Source organism: Sciurus carolinensis, chromosome 2 (genome assembly GCF_902686445.1).
Source record: "Sciurus carolinensis chromosome 2, mSciCar1.2, whole genome shotgun sequence".
NCBI classification, from domain to species: Eukaryota; Metazoa; Chordata; class Mammalia; order Rodentia; family Sciuridae; genus Sciurus; species Sciurus carolinensis.
In genome coordinates, this window is record NC_062214.1 from 23136115 (window position 1) to 23153747 (window position 17633).

At 34.5% G+C, this 17633-nt stretch overlaps 1 protein-coding gene across 1 annotated transcript in view; it reads right to left on the bottom strand.

The window, feature by feature from the left end:
• Nucleotides 1–17633, bottom strand: part of Itch (itchy E3 ubiquitin protein ligase) — a 124621-nt gene that overhangs the window by 39113 nt on the left and 67875 nt on the right. The window contains 10 exon segments of the mRNA XM_047538719.1: nucleotides 3826–3895; nucleotides 8482–8638; nucleotides 8640–8654; nucleotides 10178–10218; nucleotides 10220–10274; nucleotides 10848–10863; nucleotides 10866–10938; nucleotides 10940–11016; nucleotides 11019–11030; nucleotides 13001–13158. Coding sequence (XP_047394675.1) covers nucleotides 3826–3895; nucleotides 8482–8638; nucleotides 8640–8654; nucleotides 10178–10218; nucleotides 10220–10274; nucleotides 10848–10863; nucleotides 10866–10938; nucleotides 10940–11016; nucleotides 11019–11030; nucleotides 13001–13158 — 674 coding nt within the window.

A 17633-nucleotide genomic window follows, 5' to 3' on the forward strand; every position in this document is an offset into this window, starting at 1 on the left:
CTAGTACGTATCATGAATCCACTTCTGACATCTCAGCTACTTTCTATATTAGCTAAGACTAAAACAGAAATAGAACTGCAGGTATGCACAGTATATAGAAAATGAGATTCTGTGACTGGTGACCCAGTCCAAATATTAACATAGGCTTCACGGGTCAAGGCATCCTGACTGTGGAAACATGTCACCAACTCTAAGGCTATCGCTGAGATAAAAATAAGCATCTATAGTGCTACAGCTTGCACTAATATTACATGATAGCAAGGTAAGTTCATGCCTTGGAAGTCATGAATTTAAATCTCAAAAAAATTAATTTAGTTGCAGAATCCAGAATTATCTTGCTTGTTCAAAAAATATGTATCCAAATGTGTAAGACACACACACACAACACAAAATATGTGTGTGTGTGTGTGTATGTGTCTTACTACAGATTGAACCTGTGGCCTCCTGCATGCTAAGCATGTACTCTACCACTGAACTACATCTCTTGTCCCACCAAATGTTGGTTTTTTTGTTTTTTTTTTTTGGTGTTGGGGATTGAACCCAGGGCCTTGTGCTTGCAAGGCAAGCATTCTACCAATTGAGCTGTATCCCCAGCCCACCAAATGACATTTATAACCTGAAAGTAATACCCTAAGTGCACAGCTGAGCATACATTCCTCTTTTATCTGTCATGTAAATTCAGATTTCAGCAACAGATTTTCCTTCAAAAATTAATGTAAGGCAAGATAAGTTAACTTGTTTTCTACATATGCTCTAAGTATATACTACTGATATCAGCATTTTTTTGGAAAAGGCTGTGAAAAACAAAATTTCAAAGGTACAAAACTTTTCACTTGCAAACTGAAGGCTCATCTACTTAAGGAGAGGAAGTATTGGGGCTATGGAGCTGAATTCTTATAATTTCTTACTTTGTTGAAAAAAACCACATGATAAACAACACTGAAATTACTGAATATCAACTTGAATGCAGATGAAAGCACTTCCTGATTTGATGAATAAAACAGTGAAAAGTAGAAGCTTCTTGGTACTCTATGTAGTGTTTCATAACTATGAAAATGAGAAAATGTCTTTATACTTTGATGAGTATACAGAGCCCAATATTAGAGTGCATTGTTGAACCAAAATAATTCTTTGTTCTCTAGGCCCTATGGTGTGCCTGTATTAAAACTTCTTCACTGTCAGCTTATCAGATGGTAATGTCTCATCTTACTGCATAAAAAGTTGGATTAAAATATACTGTTCACAAAAACAATGCTGTCAATCTCAGAGAGGAAACACAGCACATAAGATAGGATTGTATTTCCTGGGACAATACTGAAGGTGTATTAGTTGGGTCCCTTCATCTGATACATGACTAGTGCTATCACTGGTTCTAAACTAAGGCATGTGCTCCAAAGGCAAAGAATCACAAAGCAGTGCTCAAAGTGGGCTGTAGAATAATCATGAACTCATTTAGGAAGGGGGCGGCACTTCGATCTTAGGAGTGTAAGACCCAAATATATGCAAATATTGAAAATAGCAAGATATTAGTACGGCAAGAAGCTGATACTCTAGATAAGCTGGTTTATGGGGGTCGGGGGGAGGTGTTTGATTCCAGAGATTGAAACCAGGGGCACTTAACCTAACCACTGAGCCACATCCCTGGCCCTTTTATTTTTTTTATCTTGAGGTACAGTCTTGCTAAGTTGCTGAGGCTGGCATTGAAGTTGTGATCCTCCTGCCTCAGCCTCCAGCACCTCTGGGATTACAGGTGTGCATCACTGCACCTGGCAATAAGCTGGGTCTTCAGAGGCAATATTTTGAGAAAGTGTTGTTGGCTAAAGGAAAAAGGAAAAAGACTAGATGATGGGGTTAATGATCAATACAGAAGGCAAGAACCTGTTTGCAGGAAAGCTATTCTAATAAAGGAAAGATAGCCCACATTCCAGGCTTCTATGAGCAACAGGTGCTCCAGAGAAAAACAGTCTCTGTTTTTTATCATCATCACGAAGCAGGTCTCAGTTTTTCAGCAAAATAAAATTAGGGACATAAACATATAACCTTCAGATATTCCTTTTCCTTTTATTTCATTAATTTCTCTTTCTGTAACATGGACATACAACTCTTGAAATAAATTTGGGCAAACCATCCATGTCTGGGAATGCAAGTACAATATGCCTAAGGGCTACACCCCTCATCTAAAGTTCATCATATCAACCACACACTGACCACTCTGAGGATCCAAAAGAGCCAGAAGACTCTATCTATATTTAACACTATAAAACAGAATCTGGTACGGTAGACCCATCTTAAAGTCTATTAACTAAGTTTTAATAACTAAGGTATTAAGTGTACTCAATAGCAGGGTATACTCATGTGCTCCATAGCATAGGGCACGAAGTTCCCCTTCCATTTTGTAAGGTAATATCAACCTCACCAAATACTGAATGTACTTAAAAAAAACATTATGACCAGGCATAGTGGAGCATAACTGTGATCCCAGTGACTCAGGAGGCTCAGACAGGAGGATCACAAGTTCGAGGTCAGCCTAGGCAACTTAGCAAGAACCTGTCTCAAAATAAAACATAAAAGGGGCTGGAAATGTAGCTCAGTAGTAGAGTACTGCTGTGTTTTGTTTGTGCCCCTATACCCTGAGTACTTAAAAAAAAAAAAAAAAAAAAGGAGGAGGAGGAGAAAGATCAATGTGATCAAAGACCAATGTGTTTTTATTACTTTGATATAAAAATTGTACAGAGTCTGAATGTACCCTTTAGCCAGTTTCTCCCAATGGTGATATTTAATGTAGGTATAGTACAATATTAAAACCAAGATACTGGTACATTATTCCTAACCATGGAATTTTCAATGTTTACCATTTGTTAAAGTTGAATCCATGTAGGTGAATACAAATTTCTATATATTTTTTAATCCCATGTATATTTTCATGTATTCACCAACGTAACCAAGATACAGAACGTTTCCATCATCAGGTAAGAACCCCCTTAGTGCTGTCTCTTGTATTTTAACACAACTTCCCACCTATCCTGTTCCCAACAACTACTAATCTGTTAGCCAGCTCTAGTTTTGTGATTTTAAGAATGTATATAAATTGAAACATACAGTATGTTGAAGTTTATATATGGTTTGAGTGTGTCCTCCAAGGGTTCTTGTGTTGGAAGCTTGGTTCTCAGTGGCAATGTTGGGAGGAGGGTGAACCTTTTCAGGTGGAGTGGGAAATCATAAGGTCACTGGGAGTGTGCCTTTGGAAAGGATTTAAAATCTCACTCTAACTTCCTGTCTTGCCACATAATCACCCTCTCTCATATAACCTCCCACCTTGTTATGCTATCCTTGTTATGCTATCTGACTTGAAGTCTTCACCAGAGCCAAGCAGAAGACTATGCCATGCCCTTGAACTTCCAGAACTATGAGCTAAACAAAACTTTTTTCTTTATCTACCCTCCCGTATTTGATTATAATAACAGGAACCAAAATTATAAAAGCATAAAATCTTATGAATACTGACTTGGTTTGCTAAGTATAATGCCTGTGAGATCCATCCAGATTGGTGTTATCAATACTCTATTCCCTCTTCATTGTCAAGTGATCAATATTTTTAAATGTTAGAAGAGCAAAATAATTCTAAATTCCAATAAAATTTTCTAATAATGAAAAAGTCAACTTATAATCTGAATAAAATGTAATGCCTATTTGGCACTGTCAATTAACTAGATATACCCAAAAAGCCTCTCAGGTATTTACTCAAATGAGAACAGAATATCGTCTATAAATACCTGATTTTTTAAAATGATAAAATTTAATGAAAAAAAAACTCATGTAACTTACCCCATCCAGGTGGCAAAGGACCAAGGGGATCAAATTCTTTATTTTGTGATGTAGCAAACAAATCTTGATTCTACGAAGAACCAAAAAAAAAAAAAAAAAAAAAAAAAGATGAAATAATTAACAAATTAAACAGATCATTTCAGAGCAAATTTAAGTTCTTTTCACTGAGTTCTAATATGCCTTCCTTGGCCATGTGCAGTATAACATTCTTGCAGAGTTCATTATTGTAGAGCAGTATGATACAGTTTTTATAAATACCAACATACTGTATTTTGGTTTTGCAAAAAAAAAAAAAACCCACAAAACTTTGCAAACATTGTCTAACATTTAAAATTATTTGAAACTGAAATACTGCACAATAACATAATTCTCACTCTCAGTATAACCAGTTTTAATTTTTGCTACAAGTTTTACTATATCATAATATAAAATATGTATTTTACATTATATGTATTTCTATATATATATAAATCCCCCAAAGTCATTATAATACCAGTACAAAGAGTCATCATCAGATGGTTGAGAAAAATCTTGTATATGTAGTCAAAACCAGAATATCACATAGAGAATATGGAACACACAATGAGTTTTGAAAAGAAGTTGAGGAAGCAGAAAGACCAGGTTGTCAGATAAGTGAAAGGAAAGAATTCCAACTGGAAGGTGCTAATGAGCTTAGAACTAAATGTATGGAAGACTTTTAAAAATTTGTTTGCAATTATCACACTGGTGAACAGTATGTTTAACTAGATAAAATAACCTCTGAAGGAGTTAACCTTTAGGAAAAGAGAAGTAAAAGTAATATGATTGTAGGTTTAATGACTGTTTCAATTTTAGTGTATAACAGAGAAGCAATAATTTTGTGATGATTCACTAAGACTTGGTTAAGTTCTTTCTTCTTTAGTAGGATAAGACAAGTAAACACATAATAAATTCTAACTGCTTTTAAAATAATTTTACTATGGAAAAAGAAGGATAAGATATGACAATGAACTCCTTAAACCCAGCACCAAGATTCAAGAGTTAGCAAGACTTTGTCACATTTCTTTACATATCTTTTTTTCTTATACTTTGAAGTAAAAATCGAACATTATTTCAACCTACATATTTTACTATGCTTCTGTAAAATTTGTGGATATTTTCTTATGTAATCTCAAGATCATTATTATACTAAGCAAAAAAAATCAATGTTAAATTTTTAATTATCTAATACCTAATACAAAATTAAATGCCTAGTTGCTTATGTGTTACAACCAGGATCCATTCAAAGTTCTAACACTACATTCAGTTGGGTTGGATCTCTTAAGTCTCAATCTAGAGACCACTGTATTTTTTTTTCTGCCAGGTCACCGACGTATTACAGAAACTAGGTTAATTAATAATAGAGTTTAAAGAATATGAAAGATATTCCATTTCTGAATTAACAGCTCTCGGTAGACAGAGATGTCAAGAACAAATCTTGTTACTTTATAGATGCAATTAAGAAAAGGATTGAGAATAAGAAGGCCATGTTATAGACTGGGTCTGAAAAGTTTGGCATATGACAAACTGTTCAGATAATTCTATAAAACACAAGGACAGATCAACTGGAAACATGCACAGTGAATACACAAGCCAGGAAAAATCATTACACAATGGTTCATCATCAGTCACATCAATTCTGAGCTTTAAAATGCTGGGTGTATGAGAATCTACTGGCTTTTAACTAGGATCAGAATAGTGGTGAATAAAGATCACTTAATTCACCCAATAAAACAGATTATTTCTCAGCAACAGTCCCCTATTCTCCACCTTTTAAGGAGATGACATTGAGAATATTAAATTCATTTGATTCACATCTTTGCTTATTTTAAGGTAAAATAAGCTGTTTAAATTCTATATGATTTAGAAACATTCTATAAAAACAAATAAGAATTTCAGAAAATTGATCAGATTTTTTATTTTAGATTAAGGAAGGGAGAAGAACAGAGGTAACAAAGTGTAAGTTATAATTCAAAAAAAAGTTTCAAGCCAGACATAGTGGCAAATGACTGTACTCCCAGTGACTTGGGAGGGTAAGGCAGGAGGATCACAAGTTTGAAGCTGGTCTCAGTAACTAAGAGAGGCCCTCAGCAACTCTGGGACCCTGGATCAAATATAAAAAATAAAAAGGACTGGGGAATGTAGCTAAGTGGCAAAGTGACCCTGGATTCAATTCCCAGTACCAAAAGGAAAAAAAAAAAAAGTTCCAAAGATTGTGAATAGTAAATTGGTCAAGTTTACAATAAGTCAATACACACAGTAAGTACTCCAGAATTTGTTAAATCTGTTTTTAAAAAGATTGTTTAGAGCAGGTGGGCATGGTGGCACACACCTGTAATCCCAGTGATTTGGGAGGCTGAGGCAGAAGTATCAAAAGTTCAAGGCTAACCTCTGCAACTTAGAGAGGTCCTGTTTCAAAATTTTAAAAATAAATAAAAAGGGCTGGGAATGTGACTTCAGTACTTAAGCGCCCATGGGTTCCATCCCTGGTACAAAAAAACAAGAACAAACAAACAAAAAAAAACCCTACAATGTTTTGAAAGATTATGTACTGCCAAAATGATGTAAAGGGCACATTTATAGTTGTGAATAGGTGGGAGAGAAGAGATGAAAACTAAAATTTCTAGGCATCTAGTAATGTGTCAAACATTAGGACCTTTATTTATGGAATCCTAAAACAAAACAAAACAAAACAAAAACAAATGAAACTAAAAACAAAAATCTTTGAGGCAATTAAATATGTATCTATTTTATATATAAAGTAAATGAGTCTTGATGAGGTTAAGTAACTTACTCAAAGTCATATAGAGAAAGTAAATGTGGAATCAGGATTCAAACCCAGATGTGTGTGACTCCAAAGCCCATGCTCTTTCCACTGGACACCCCTGTGGAAACTAGTTTTAAAGAAGGCAGGCAAGTTAGGCATTCAAACCTAGAAGAAATGTGGCCAGGTATACCAAAGGTGATTATAATTAAAGAAGGAAGATGTAAAATAGCATAGAAAAACATGAAGAGTAAGACATACAAGAGACAAAAATTAATTTCACCTGTAAAACCACTAGTAAGGGGAATATTATGACATCTGTCTATTGGAAGTGACAGATAAAATGGTTATACAAAAGAAAAATGTTTTAGTCTTAACAGGGCTGTGAAGGGAAGGCTGCAGATAAAGTTGAATTTGTCTATGATGATGAGGTCCAAGAAATAGGCAGGAATGTGAAGAAAAGGAAAGAACTTAAAGCCTCGTGAGCAATTTGTAGTGTTGTTTTATTCTGATGAATCTAACAGGGATTATAGCAATGGCAGGGGAGGTGATGGCAATTGAGTCATCTTCCCTTGCAGTCTTACAGAGTGGGTTTCTTTGGCAAAGAGAGTCAAATTTCTCATTTTATTTTTTTCCTTTTTTTTTTTTTTTTAAGCAGGGCCTTGCACATGCTAGGTAAACATTCTACCACTAAACTACAACCCATTCCTTTTTGTTTTGAGACAGGATCTCACTAAGTTGCCCAAGCTGTCCTCAAACTTGTGATTCTTTTTTTTTTTTTTCATTGTACACAAATGGTTACCGTAAACTTTTCATTTCTATGGTTGTACACGATGTAGATTCACACCATTCATGTAATCATGCATATACACGGTATAATACTGTTCCATTCTACTACCTTTGTGTCCCCTACCCCCTCCCACCCCATTTTCCCTCTACACCATCCAAAGTTTCCTTCACTCTTCTCTTCCCCCTGCCACCCCCACCCCTTGTTACCAAAGATCGAATGTTTTCTCTGATGAGCGCATGACAATATAAACTTGTGATTCTTTTGCCTCAGCCTCCCAAATAGCTGGGATAATAGGCATGCACCGTCACAGATGGCTGAGAATCAAATTTCTTAACCGATTATTTTCCTTTCCTCAGAGAAAAGATCTGTGATATTTTATTATCTGAGAGATTATAAAATAAGCAGCAAAGATCATATATCAATGAAAATACTAACATATTTTGGTATACTTACCATTACTGCTGTACTATTACTCTAAAGGGAACTATATAAAATCAAAACCATTTGTTTTCATAAGGAAATATCTCTATACTAAAAATAATGTAGTTAAGTCAGAAAAATGTATTTAGTATAACCTTATAAGAAATCAAATTTATTCATTGTCCCAGAGCATCAATTAATTTATTACATAAACTTTACCTCTAAATGTTAAAAAAGTGATTCAACACTCCGTTAAAATTCTAACACAATCACTTAAAAGTCAAATTCTCTGAGATTCAAATCTTCAAATATTCTGATAAGTTAAATGTACTAAATTCGGAATTGTTTTAATTCTTTTCAAACTACTTAGGTTTATTTTTACCATTTTTTTGTTCATGAATTTTAAGTTGTCCTAACTTCTTTTTTGTATATTCTTGACATTTTCAAACAGAAGGGGGATGAAATTTGGAAAATTACAAAAAGGAAAGAATAGATCACATAAACAGTACTCCAGAGCACTCCAGAGAAGGTCTTCAAATAATACCTATTAAGAAAAACAACTGGATTGCCCTTCTTTTATAAGTGCTTAAATGATAAGCAGGAAAGGTTTAAAAACTGAATACTTTTATTAGTCAAAATATCAACAAATCAATAGGCTGCTTACTCCATAAATGAATCTCTGGTTAAACTGCTGCATTGCTCCTTGAAGCTGACTACGTTGTAGCTGCCACTGTTCGTAGTTCCGGACGGATTCCAGTGTTGGCCTCTGCCATGTTGTTGTTCTTGTGAAATGGTCAACATAATAATACGTCCCATATTGTCACCCGCCGTTCCCAACTAAATCAGAACAAAAACAAATTTCAGCAAATTCTTGTAAGATAAGATCTTTACCTTGAGAAAATACTGATTTTCCTGAATTTTTATATGTTTTAAAAGTAGTTTACAAGTGAACTTAAAAAGGAATGCTTCTAAAGGTTTATACTTTAAAAGTTCTTGGAATGTATTAGTCAAGAGTTTAAAAAAAATTTTTTTTTCCAGTTGTAAATGGACAAAATACCTTTCTTTATTTATTTGTTTATTTATTTATTTTTATGTGGTGCTAAGGATTGAACCTAGTGCCTCACATGTGCTATATAAGCGCTCTACCACTGGGCTATGACCCCAGCCTGTGTATTAGTCAAGTCTTTAAAATGCAAGGCATATTCAGTGAGTAAATCTCAAAGAGTCATTTAAAAAAATTCAGTTTTTTGCCAGGGAATTTTACTGTTGCAATCACAAAAGTGACATAAATTATATAGAGCTTTTCAAAGATATCAAAAAGCACTTGTACATAAGAATACAACTACTTTTAAATTTAGTTATATTAATTAAGTAAACACTGACAGAGTAACTTTATTTCTACCTGCATGGTTGTTTAGGGTTGTTTTCAATATTCTGATACTATAAATAATAAGATAATAAATACCCTTGATACAGCAAAATTTTTTCTTCTTTTGAATTATTTTCCTATGATAAATTTTTTAGGGAAAATTACTAAGGTTATATTATCATGGAGAGCTTCCTATAAGAAATTTACACTATTTTTTTTTTTTTAATCATATAAGGGAGTTTATTAAGAAAACAGAGTCTCCCTGCAGGGTAAGAGAGAAATGAGAGGAAAAGAAAGGGAAAGAGAAAGGGCGCACACAAGAAAGTGTGAAAAGCGAGGAGGAAAAAGTAAGCAAGTGTGTAGGAGAAAAAAGCAAGAGAGCAGAAATTTACACTATTTCAGTAATGTTATGAGGTAAAATTCCTAACACTTGACATTATCTGCTAATTTAATAAACAAAACAGTACCTTTTAGGTGTGCTTGTCTTTAAGACTGCTAGCAAGATTAATATATTTTTATGTTTGATATAGACTTTTCTCTAGATTTAAAAATATTTCCTTTCAGTTATTTATAATATAAATGTGAAGTGTTTAACATTGTGTGTTAATATATCCTTAACATTCAACTATTTTACAATAATTTAATTACTGTTAAATGTTTTATATAATGGGGACTTCATCTTAATATATAAGAGCTACAGTTTTATTTAATATAAATAATTACTCTTGAAGAAACTAATCCTAAAGTTTTGTGACTCTGAGCCAGGTCAACAACAGTTCAGACAAGAAAATTTGAAGAACAAGAACTACGTAAGCTTTGGTGCAAAATGAGTGAAAATAAAAATAATTCAATGCTCTATTTTTCTTCTTTCTAGTTAGCACCTACCACAAAACAAAGAGGACAAAGAAAGTATTGACAGGAAGAGGAAATTTAGGAATGAAGGGAAGATGGTGCACAGATATAACCCATACTTCTAAATAAGCATACTTACCCAGGAGGTAGAGGCTCAGGTCTATCCCACGTTGTTCTTTTTTTCAACATGATCTACATAATAAACTCGCCCATGCTGGTCCACTCTTTGCTCCCAACTTAAACACAAAATTAAAAAGGCTGGTAGGGTACGGCACTTGTGTGAGTAGTTTGGCTTTTCAATGCTGTCACTGCCTTTTGCCCTTAAATGAGCATATTATAGAACTGAGGAAAATAAGCATGTTACTTGATAAAGAAATATGATAGAAATAGAATAAGGTCAAGAAATGAAATCTTGTGAGGGTGGCACATTATGGATGAGATTTATTCTACACAAGTGTCTGCTCTAGGAGAGGACTTGTCTTTCTCAAGAAGCTGGAAATCAGATGAAAGAGACAAAAGTCACTCTCAATCTGATCAGATTATACTCAGGCCCCAAGTGGAAAGAATGCTGATTAATGTTATGAAACCTTTCAGGGTCCTTCAATTTAAAAAAAAAAAAAAAAAAAAAAAATCATCATCTACTTTGCCCTAAAAACAAGGGGCAAATTTCCAAAGTGGTGAGCTTTCTTTAATTCCAGACTTCACCAAAATTAAAGGCAGTTACTGAAAGAACGTAGCATTAATTTCCTTATTAATGAGTACATGCAGAAGCCTAAAGAAAATAAATGTTAATCAAAAAAGTTACTTACCCAGGTGGTAGGGGAGCTGAGTTACAGGATTCAATGGCCTAGGGCCTGAGCCTCCAGATATAGTAAGAGGAATTATTAATCCAGATGTTGCTTCCTTCAGATGTATTTGTATTTGTTGGTGGCAGAGAACCTGTACTAGATCCATCACTTTCAGAAGTGGCAGATGGTGACCATTGACAGATGCTATAGAAGATTTAGAGAAAATAGGAAAAGAATACTTCACTCTCTGAATTTAAAATCAGGATAAATTTTATTTTAAAAATAAAAAGGTAGTTGACAAAATATTAAGATGCAGGTACACAGGTGAAAATTACTTAAAAATAAATAATGGGAAATAGACAATGTTCTCCTAAAAGACTTGTTTGTAACTTCTTACCTCCCATAAACTCATCCCATTATTAATTATAAGGCATATAGATTGTGACTTCATGAAATCAAAGAAATAAAAACCTTTATGTATTTATTTATTTACTTGGCAGTACTGATGATTGAACTCTATCACTGAGCTACATCCCCAAGCCTTCTCTTTTTATTTGTATTTTGAGACAGGTCTTGCCCAGGCTGGTCTTGGACTGTGAATTTTCTGCTTTGTCATCTGAGTAGCTGGGATTGCAGAATGTCACCAATGCACCCAGTTTATTTTATTTTTTATGGTGATGGTGATCAAACCTGGGGCCTTGCACATAATAGACAAGTGCTCTACCAATTCATTAGAATCTTCTAGAAAAGCATTAATATTCCTTGGTATTATAAGTTCATTTTAGTAATTTCTAGATCCTTAAAACTGTCTTTTCTATGGTACCATTACAGAGTAGAAACTAATTTTTATATTAGCTTTAATATGAATGATCTGACTGATAAACAATAATAATAATAATAATATTCTTACAAATGTTCTTTGGGGGGTGAAGGGTGCTTTACCACTGAGTTACACACCCCAGTCCTTGTATTTTTTATTTTGAGACAGGGTCTCACTAAGTTGACTAGGGTCTCACTAAACTGCTGAGCTTTGAACTTACAATCCTCCTGCCTCAGGCTCCCAAGTGGCTGGGATTATAGGCGTGTGCCACTGCACCTGGTTTATAAATATTTTTGAGCACTTACTATATCTTAAGAAATATTGTTGACAAGCAATTGTCTGGAGAAAATTATCAATATTACGACAAAAGGTGTATCAATTTAAGACCTGGATATAATGTTAAACACCATTATCTATGAAGAAGGGGATGATGTATAATTGAACACAAACTCATTTAATTAAATGATTTGTGGACAACCAATTTACTTCTCTAACAATATGTGGTTTATTACTTTGCATTCCCTAACCACACTGTAGTAGAGGGAAATAATTAAAGATAACATTAAAGATCTGTTCTGATTAATCAGAAAAATGGATATCATACCTATAGATGTTTATATTGTTACTATATGAAATATGTTCATTTGTTGTATTTTCACCTTAAAATCTGATTATCATTTACCTTTGTTGGTACTTGCCATTTATGAATTGTCCCATTAAAGGATATAAGAGTACAGTAACCAGATTCTTGATTATAAAATAAGGTTACAGCCAGGATGTTGCACAAATCTATAATCCTGTCTACTCAGAGGAGGTTAGGCAGGAGGACTGCAAGTCTGAGGTCAGCCTGGGCAAACTTACCAGACTCTCCTAAAATAAAAATTAAAAAGGACTGGGGGGCTGGGGAGATAGCTCAGTTGGTAGCGTGCTCACCTCGAAAGCACAAGGCCCTGGGTTTGATCCCCAGCACCGCAAAAAAAAAAAAAAAAGGACCGGGGATACAGCCCAGTGATAAAGTGCCCTGGGTGAAGCCCCAACAGGGGATTTTTTCTTTTTTTTTTTAAAGACATACTTAGTCACAGAATTACAAAATTTCAACCTTATCTATACTACCCATACTTTATACCATGCACATATGATTTTCATTCTCTACGGAGCACTCAGTAACATCACTCCTGGAAGAAAAACTTAAGGAAAGGTACTTCTTGGTTACATATGAAAAGATCACTCTTGGTCAATTCATAAATGTAAAAATGTAGCCAGGAAACTGACCTAAGGAATCTTCTAATTTACCTGAGATCAACTCCCAATCAGAACGTAATTTACAAAAAGTACTGAGAGCTGGAATACACACCTGGTCTATGTGGAGTGGGTGGAGGTGGTCGTGAAGGTCTTGGCGGTCTAGAAGGTTTAAAACCACCATTTGAGAGTGATGGAGAATTGTTCCCATTGACTCTTCTATTTTCACCAGACCCTGCATCCTCAGGGTCATCTGATCCACTTGCGTTCACTCTGGATAGGAGGGTAAAGAAGGAAGGAGGAGAGGGTAAAAAGAACAAATCTCCTTGAATTTAAGAAAAAAAGAACAAAATTTAAAGTTTAAAAGCTGAAGAAAAGTTTCCTAATTTAGGTTAGCCTTAACAAGTACATAAAGATCCCCTGGGTAAAGTTTTATATAATTCCCAGAGCTGATCCAAACATAGAATTAGAAGCTATCCAAAGGCACAATATACCTTAGACCATTCAAAGATATCAAGTATTGTGTTCACATTTCAAATAAGTCTTCAAAAGGCCCTGTATAAGCAGGAACAAAATCAAGTCTTCAAAATTCCAATGCCTTAGAAAGATACCACTTTATCACAAGAGAAATCTTCACCATTGTTTTTCTTGGTTTCTATTGGCTATCAATATTAATCTAAGTTTGAGGGAAAGGCTGTCACATGTCAGGAGAAAAAAGTACTTATTTCCCTGGGACTGGGCATTGCCTCCAAGTGCCCACAGACCTTTTAATAAAAGAGCCATCATTCCTTCAAAGCTATGATATCAACTAGATGAAAAGAAAGGAGGAAAGTAAAGACAATAATTGGAAACGTGAGACTGAAAGTTATTACTACTGTAATGGTTTAGAAACAAGAGCATGAGTAGTCAGTTAGAAAATGCCTCTGCTTAAGTTCTGATTCTACTACCTAAAAACCACTACATGGTATAAACTTTTACTCCTGGACCTTCAGAAAAAGCTTGAACAAAATAAAATCTAATTGATTCAAGAATGAGGCAGCACCATGTATTAAACTCTTTTTCTCCCCTGTAATGCATATATCACAATGCTTTTATTTATTTTTAATAATAAAAGTATATATATTTAAGTTACAAACATTATTTTTTATTTGTTTTACAATACTGAACCCAGGGCCTTGCACTTGCTAGGCAAAGTGTGCTACACTGAGCTTTATCTCCAGTTCTTTTAAATTTTTAAAATTTTGAAATACAGTCTAAGTTGCCCAGTCTGGCCTTGAACGTGGGATCCTCCTGCCTCAGCCTCCAGAGTAGTTGAAATTACAGGCATGTGCCACTGCATCTAGCTAACACGATAATTTTGATATATACATATATAGTGAAATAATTAGAATAATTGACTATAGAATCAAGCTAATTTAATTAACATATCCATCTCTCCACATAGTTACCATATTCAAAAAACCATTTTCAACCTAGGTTCCCCAGACGATCTTTATGGCCTTGATACTCAAAGGGTGGTCTTTGAATCAAAAGCACTACATAGGAGTTTGCTAGAAATACACAACTTGAGAATCCATACTAGGCCTACTATATCAAAACTAGTAACAAAATCAACAAATGTTCTGTGTAGAAAATAAAGTATGATGATGAGACTATTCTGGAGGGTCCTCAGATTCTTCTTTTAATTAAAGGAAAAACCTCAGTAACTGGCAGTCAGAACCTGATTAGTGTTGACTATAAGTAGGAAGGTCAACCCATCCAGGATATGGTCTAAATGCAGAAGAGTCAGCTTTGATACTGTTTCTTCTTCCTCTATGTAAGGTTTCAAACCCATCTTGCATCATATACCCCTCTAAGATTAACTATCTTAAGAGATTACTAATTAGTTTGAAAAAAAATGGTCCTTGCTATTTTTAAAAAGATAATCAACAACCAGTACAATGGACCAAAAGAGGGAAATTGAAGTTCCTAGCTGTCTCTGCTATTAACAAGTTATGTGAGCAAAGAAAAGTTATTTAATCTCTCTGAATATCAAAATTTACTATATTGACCATGATCCCTAAAAACCTTTCAGCTAGAAAATTCAAACTAAATTGCATATCTAGTTCCAGACAAATCGTCAGGATAGATGGAAGAGGTACATTCAAGACATGAGGTAAATCTACTATGTCAAAGATGCAGCAGGAAATGGATTCAAAATGTGCTATATTTTGTTGCTGGATATAGAAAGTGGAGGATTTTAACACCCACACTATTCATGCTTCTAATATCTTGGTCTGAGAATCTGGGCAGTAAGATCCTTAAATTTCCTTAATACTCAGAATGCTCCTCTTCCTAGATTTTGAATGCTAAAATCCCTCTATTACCTCCTATTCTTTCTACCTACCTCTTAACTCTTTTATTTAGTCATCATGACTTCAATCTCCCTTTATCCTCACAGTCCATCAGCTCCCTTCAAATCAAACTAGGCTTCATCAGAGGCTACTTTCCCTTCACCTTTAATTCCTTCAACCCTGCCCAACTGCCTCCCCTCCCTCAGTTTCCAATCACTACAACTAATCCTTCATCTGCTTTTTTCACTACTGCTCTATATGGCCAATTAATAAAGTTGGAGTATGTTCCAGTTAAGAAATCAAGTGCATTTTAGTACAGTAAATAAAATAGGTGAAGTAATACATCAAAGGGGCAGACTGTTCTACAAAAGGTTCTGATAATGGGCTCCAATTCATTTTCAATGACTCACAAGATTTTAAAAAGATCTTTCCCCCAGCCTTGTTAAAAAGAAGAAATCAAAACAAGTCTCCTGGAAACTAGAGATTAGAAACAACAGATGATTACAGCCACCAGGCAGTAATAGTACAGTTCAATGGGATTTATTCAAAAAATTTTTTATTTGTTCTAATCAGTCATACATGACAATAGAACACATTTTGACACACAGTACACAAATGGAACATAACTTCTCATTCCTTTGACTGTACATGATGCTGAGTCACACCAGTAATGTAATCACATATGCATATAGGGTATCAATGGGATCTAAGTAATGGTGTTAAAATAAGCAGTGATTTAAAAAATAATAATAATTTGGTAAGATAAAGAGCTCTTACTAAGTCCTCTATGATCATACAGACCAAGATAAAAGAAAAAATTGAAATTGTTTCTTCAGTCTCTATCTTTCTAATTGTGCAGCATTCCACTTCCTAAAGCCTGATTATATCAAGGAAACTGAGGGCAACATGAGCTACATTTGACATAATTCAACTTCACTTGGACTATCCATAATGCTTGGAAATCGATCATTTTCTACATTTTTAATCCATCCTGATCACATTCCAGTGCCTACTACAAATCTTCTCCATCCTTCTCCTCAAATACCCCCAATCTGTAGACCCTAACTTCGCCTTTTCCCTAAAATGATGATTATTGCTATCCCTTAACACTCTTTCTTATCTTAAAATTTTTCTGGGACAGGGATTGTGGCTCAGTGGGAAAGCACTTGCCTGGCACATGTGAGACACTGAGTCTGATCCTCAGCACCACATAAAAATAAATAAATAAAATAAAGGTACTGTTTCCATCTACAACTAAAAAAATTTTTAGATTTTTTTTCTGTGACAATAATCATCCTCATCTATTTCCCATGTCTGAAAAAACTCCCTCACCATTATTTCCTCAGGCTAATTAATCTGTCTACGTGGGTCTTGATTGTAGCCTATATTCTCTAGGAACTTCCCGAATCACTTAATGCTTTTCTTATATTTTCATCATATTCCTTCTAGATCCTTCCTCAGTTCACAAGTAAAATCAAACCCTCAATCTAAAATGCTTTCTTAATCCTACTTGCTCCTCAAGTTGTTTTCTCATGTTCCTTTCCTTCATTTTATTTTTTATGTAATTAATGCATTTTTTTTTTTCTTGCAGTGGTGGGGATGAGTGCATGCTTGTCAAGTGCTCTGTCACTGTGCTACACTATACCCCAAAGCCCTACATTTTAGTTTTTTGTCCATACATGCCCCACATACAAATTAGGGATTGAACCCAAGGGTGGTGTACCACTATCTACATTCCTAGTCTTTATTTTTTTCTTTTTTTCTTTTGGAGACAAAGTTGTGTTAAGTTGCTGAGGCTGCCTCCAATTTTTAAAAAAAATTTTTTTAGTTGTAAATGGACCTTTATTTTATTTATTTATATGAGGCCCTGAGGATCAAACCCAGGGCCTCACACGTGCCAGGCAAGCACTCTACCACTAAGCCACAACCCTAGCCCGTACCCTTCAATTTTTTAACCTTTCTTAGATACCCAAGTTGCTGGGGTTACAGGTGTGCACCCTGCATTTCAGTTTCAAAATGAGAAAGTAATTATAACATAAAAATAAGAATTACCTGCAATTCCACATCCTAAAGACAATAACCACTAAGATATAGGAGTTATCTCCTCCAAGTTCTTTTTTTATTGGGTATGAGTACAAGAAAAAATTAACAACAGTTTCATATTCTGTGTGGGTTTTTGGTACTCAAAGTACTAGTACTCATAGTAGGCATTTCCTTCAAAATTATTAAAAAATATTGTTTATTTAGTTTTTTTTTTTCTAATGTGGTGCTGGGGATCAAACGCAGTATCTCAGTTGCTAGCAAGCATTCTACCACTGAGTCACAACCCCAGCCTCTAAAAAAATATTTTGAATGCTACAGAATATATCATAATTCAATCATTTTATTGGTCTTTTTTGTTTTCTTTGGATAGAT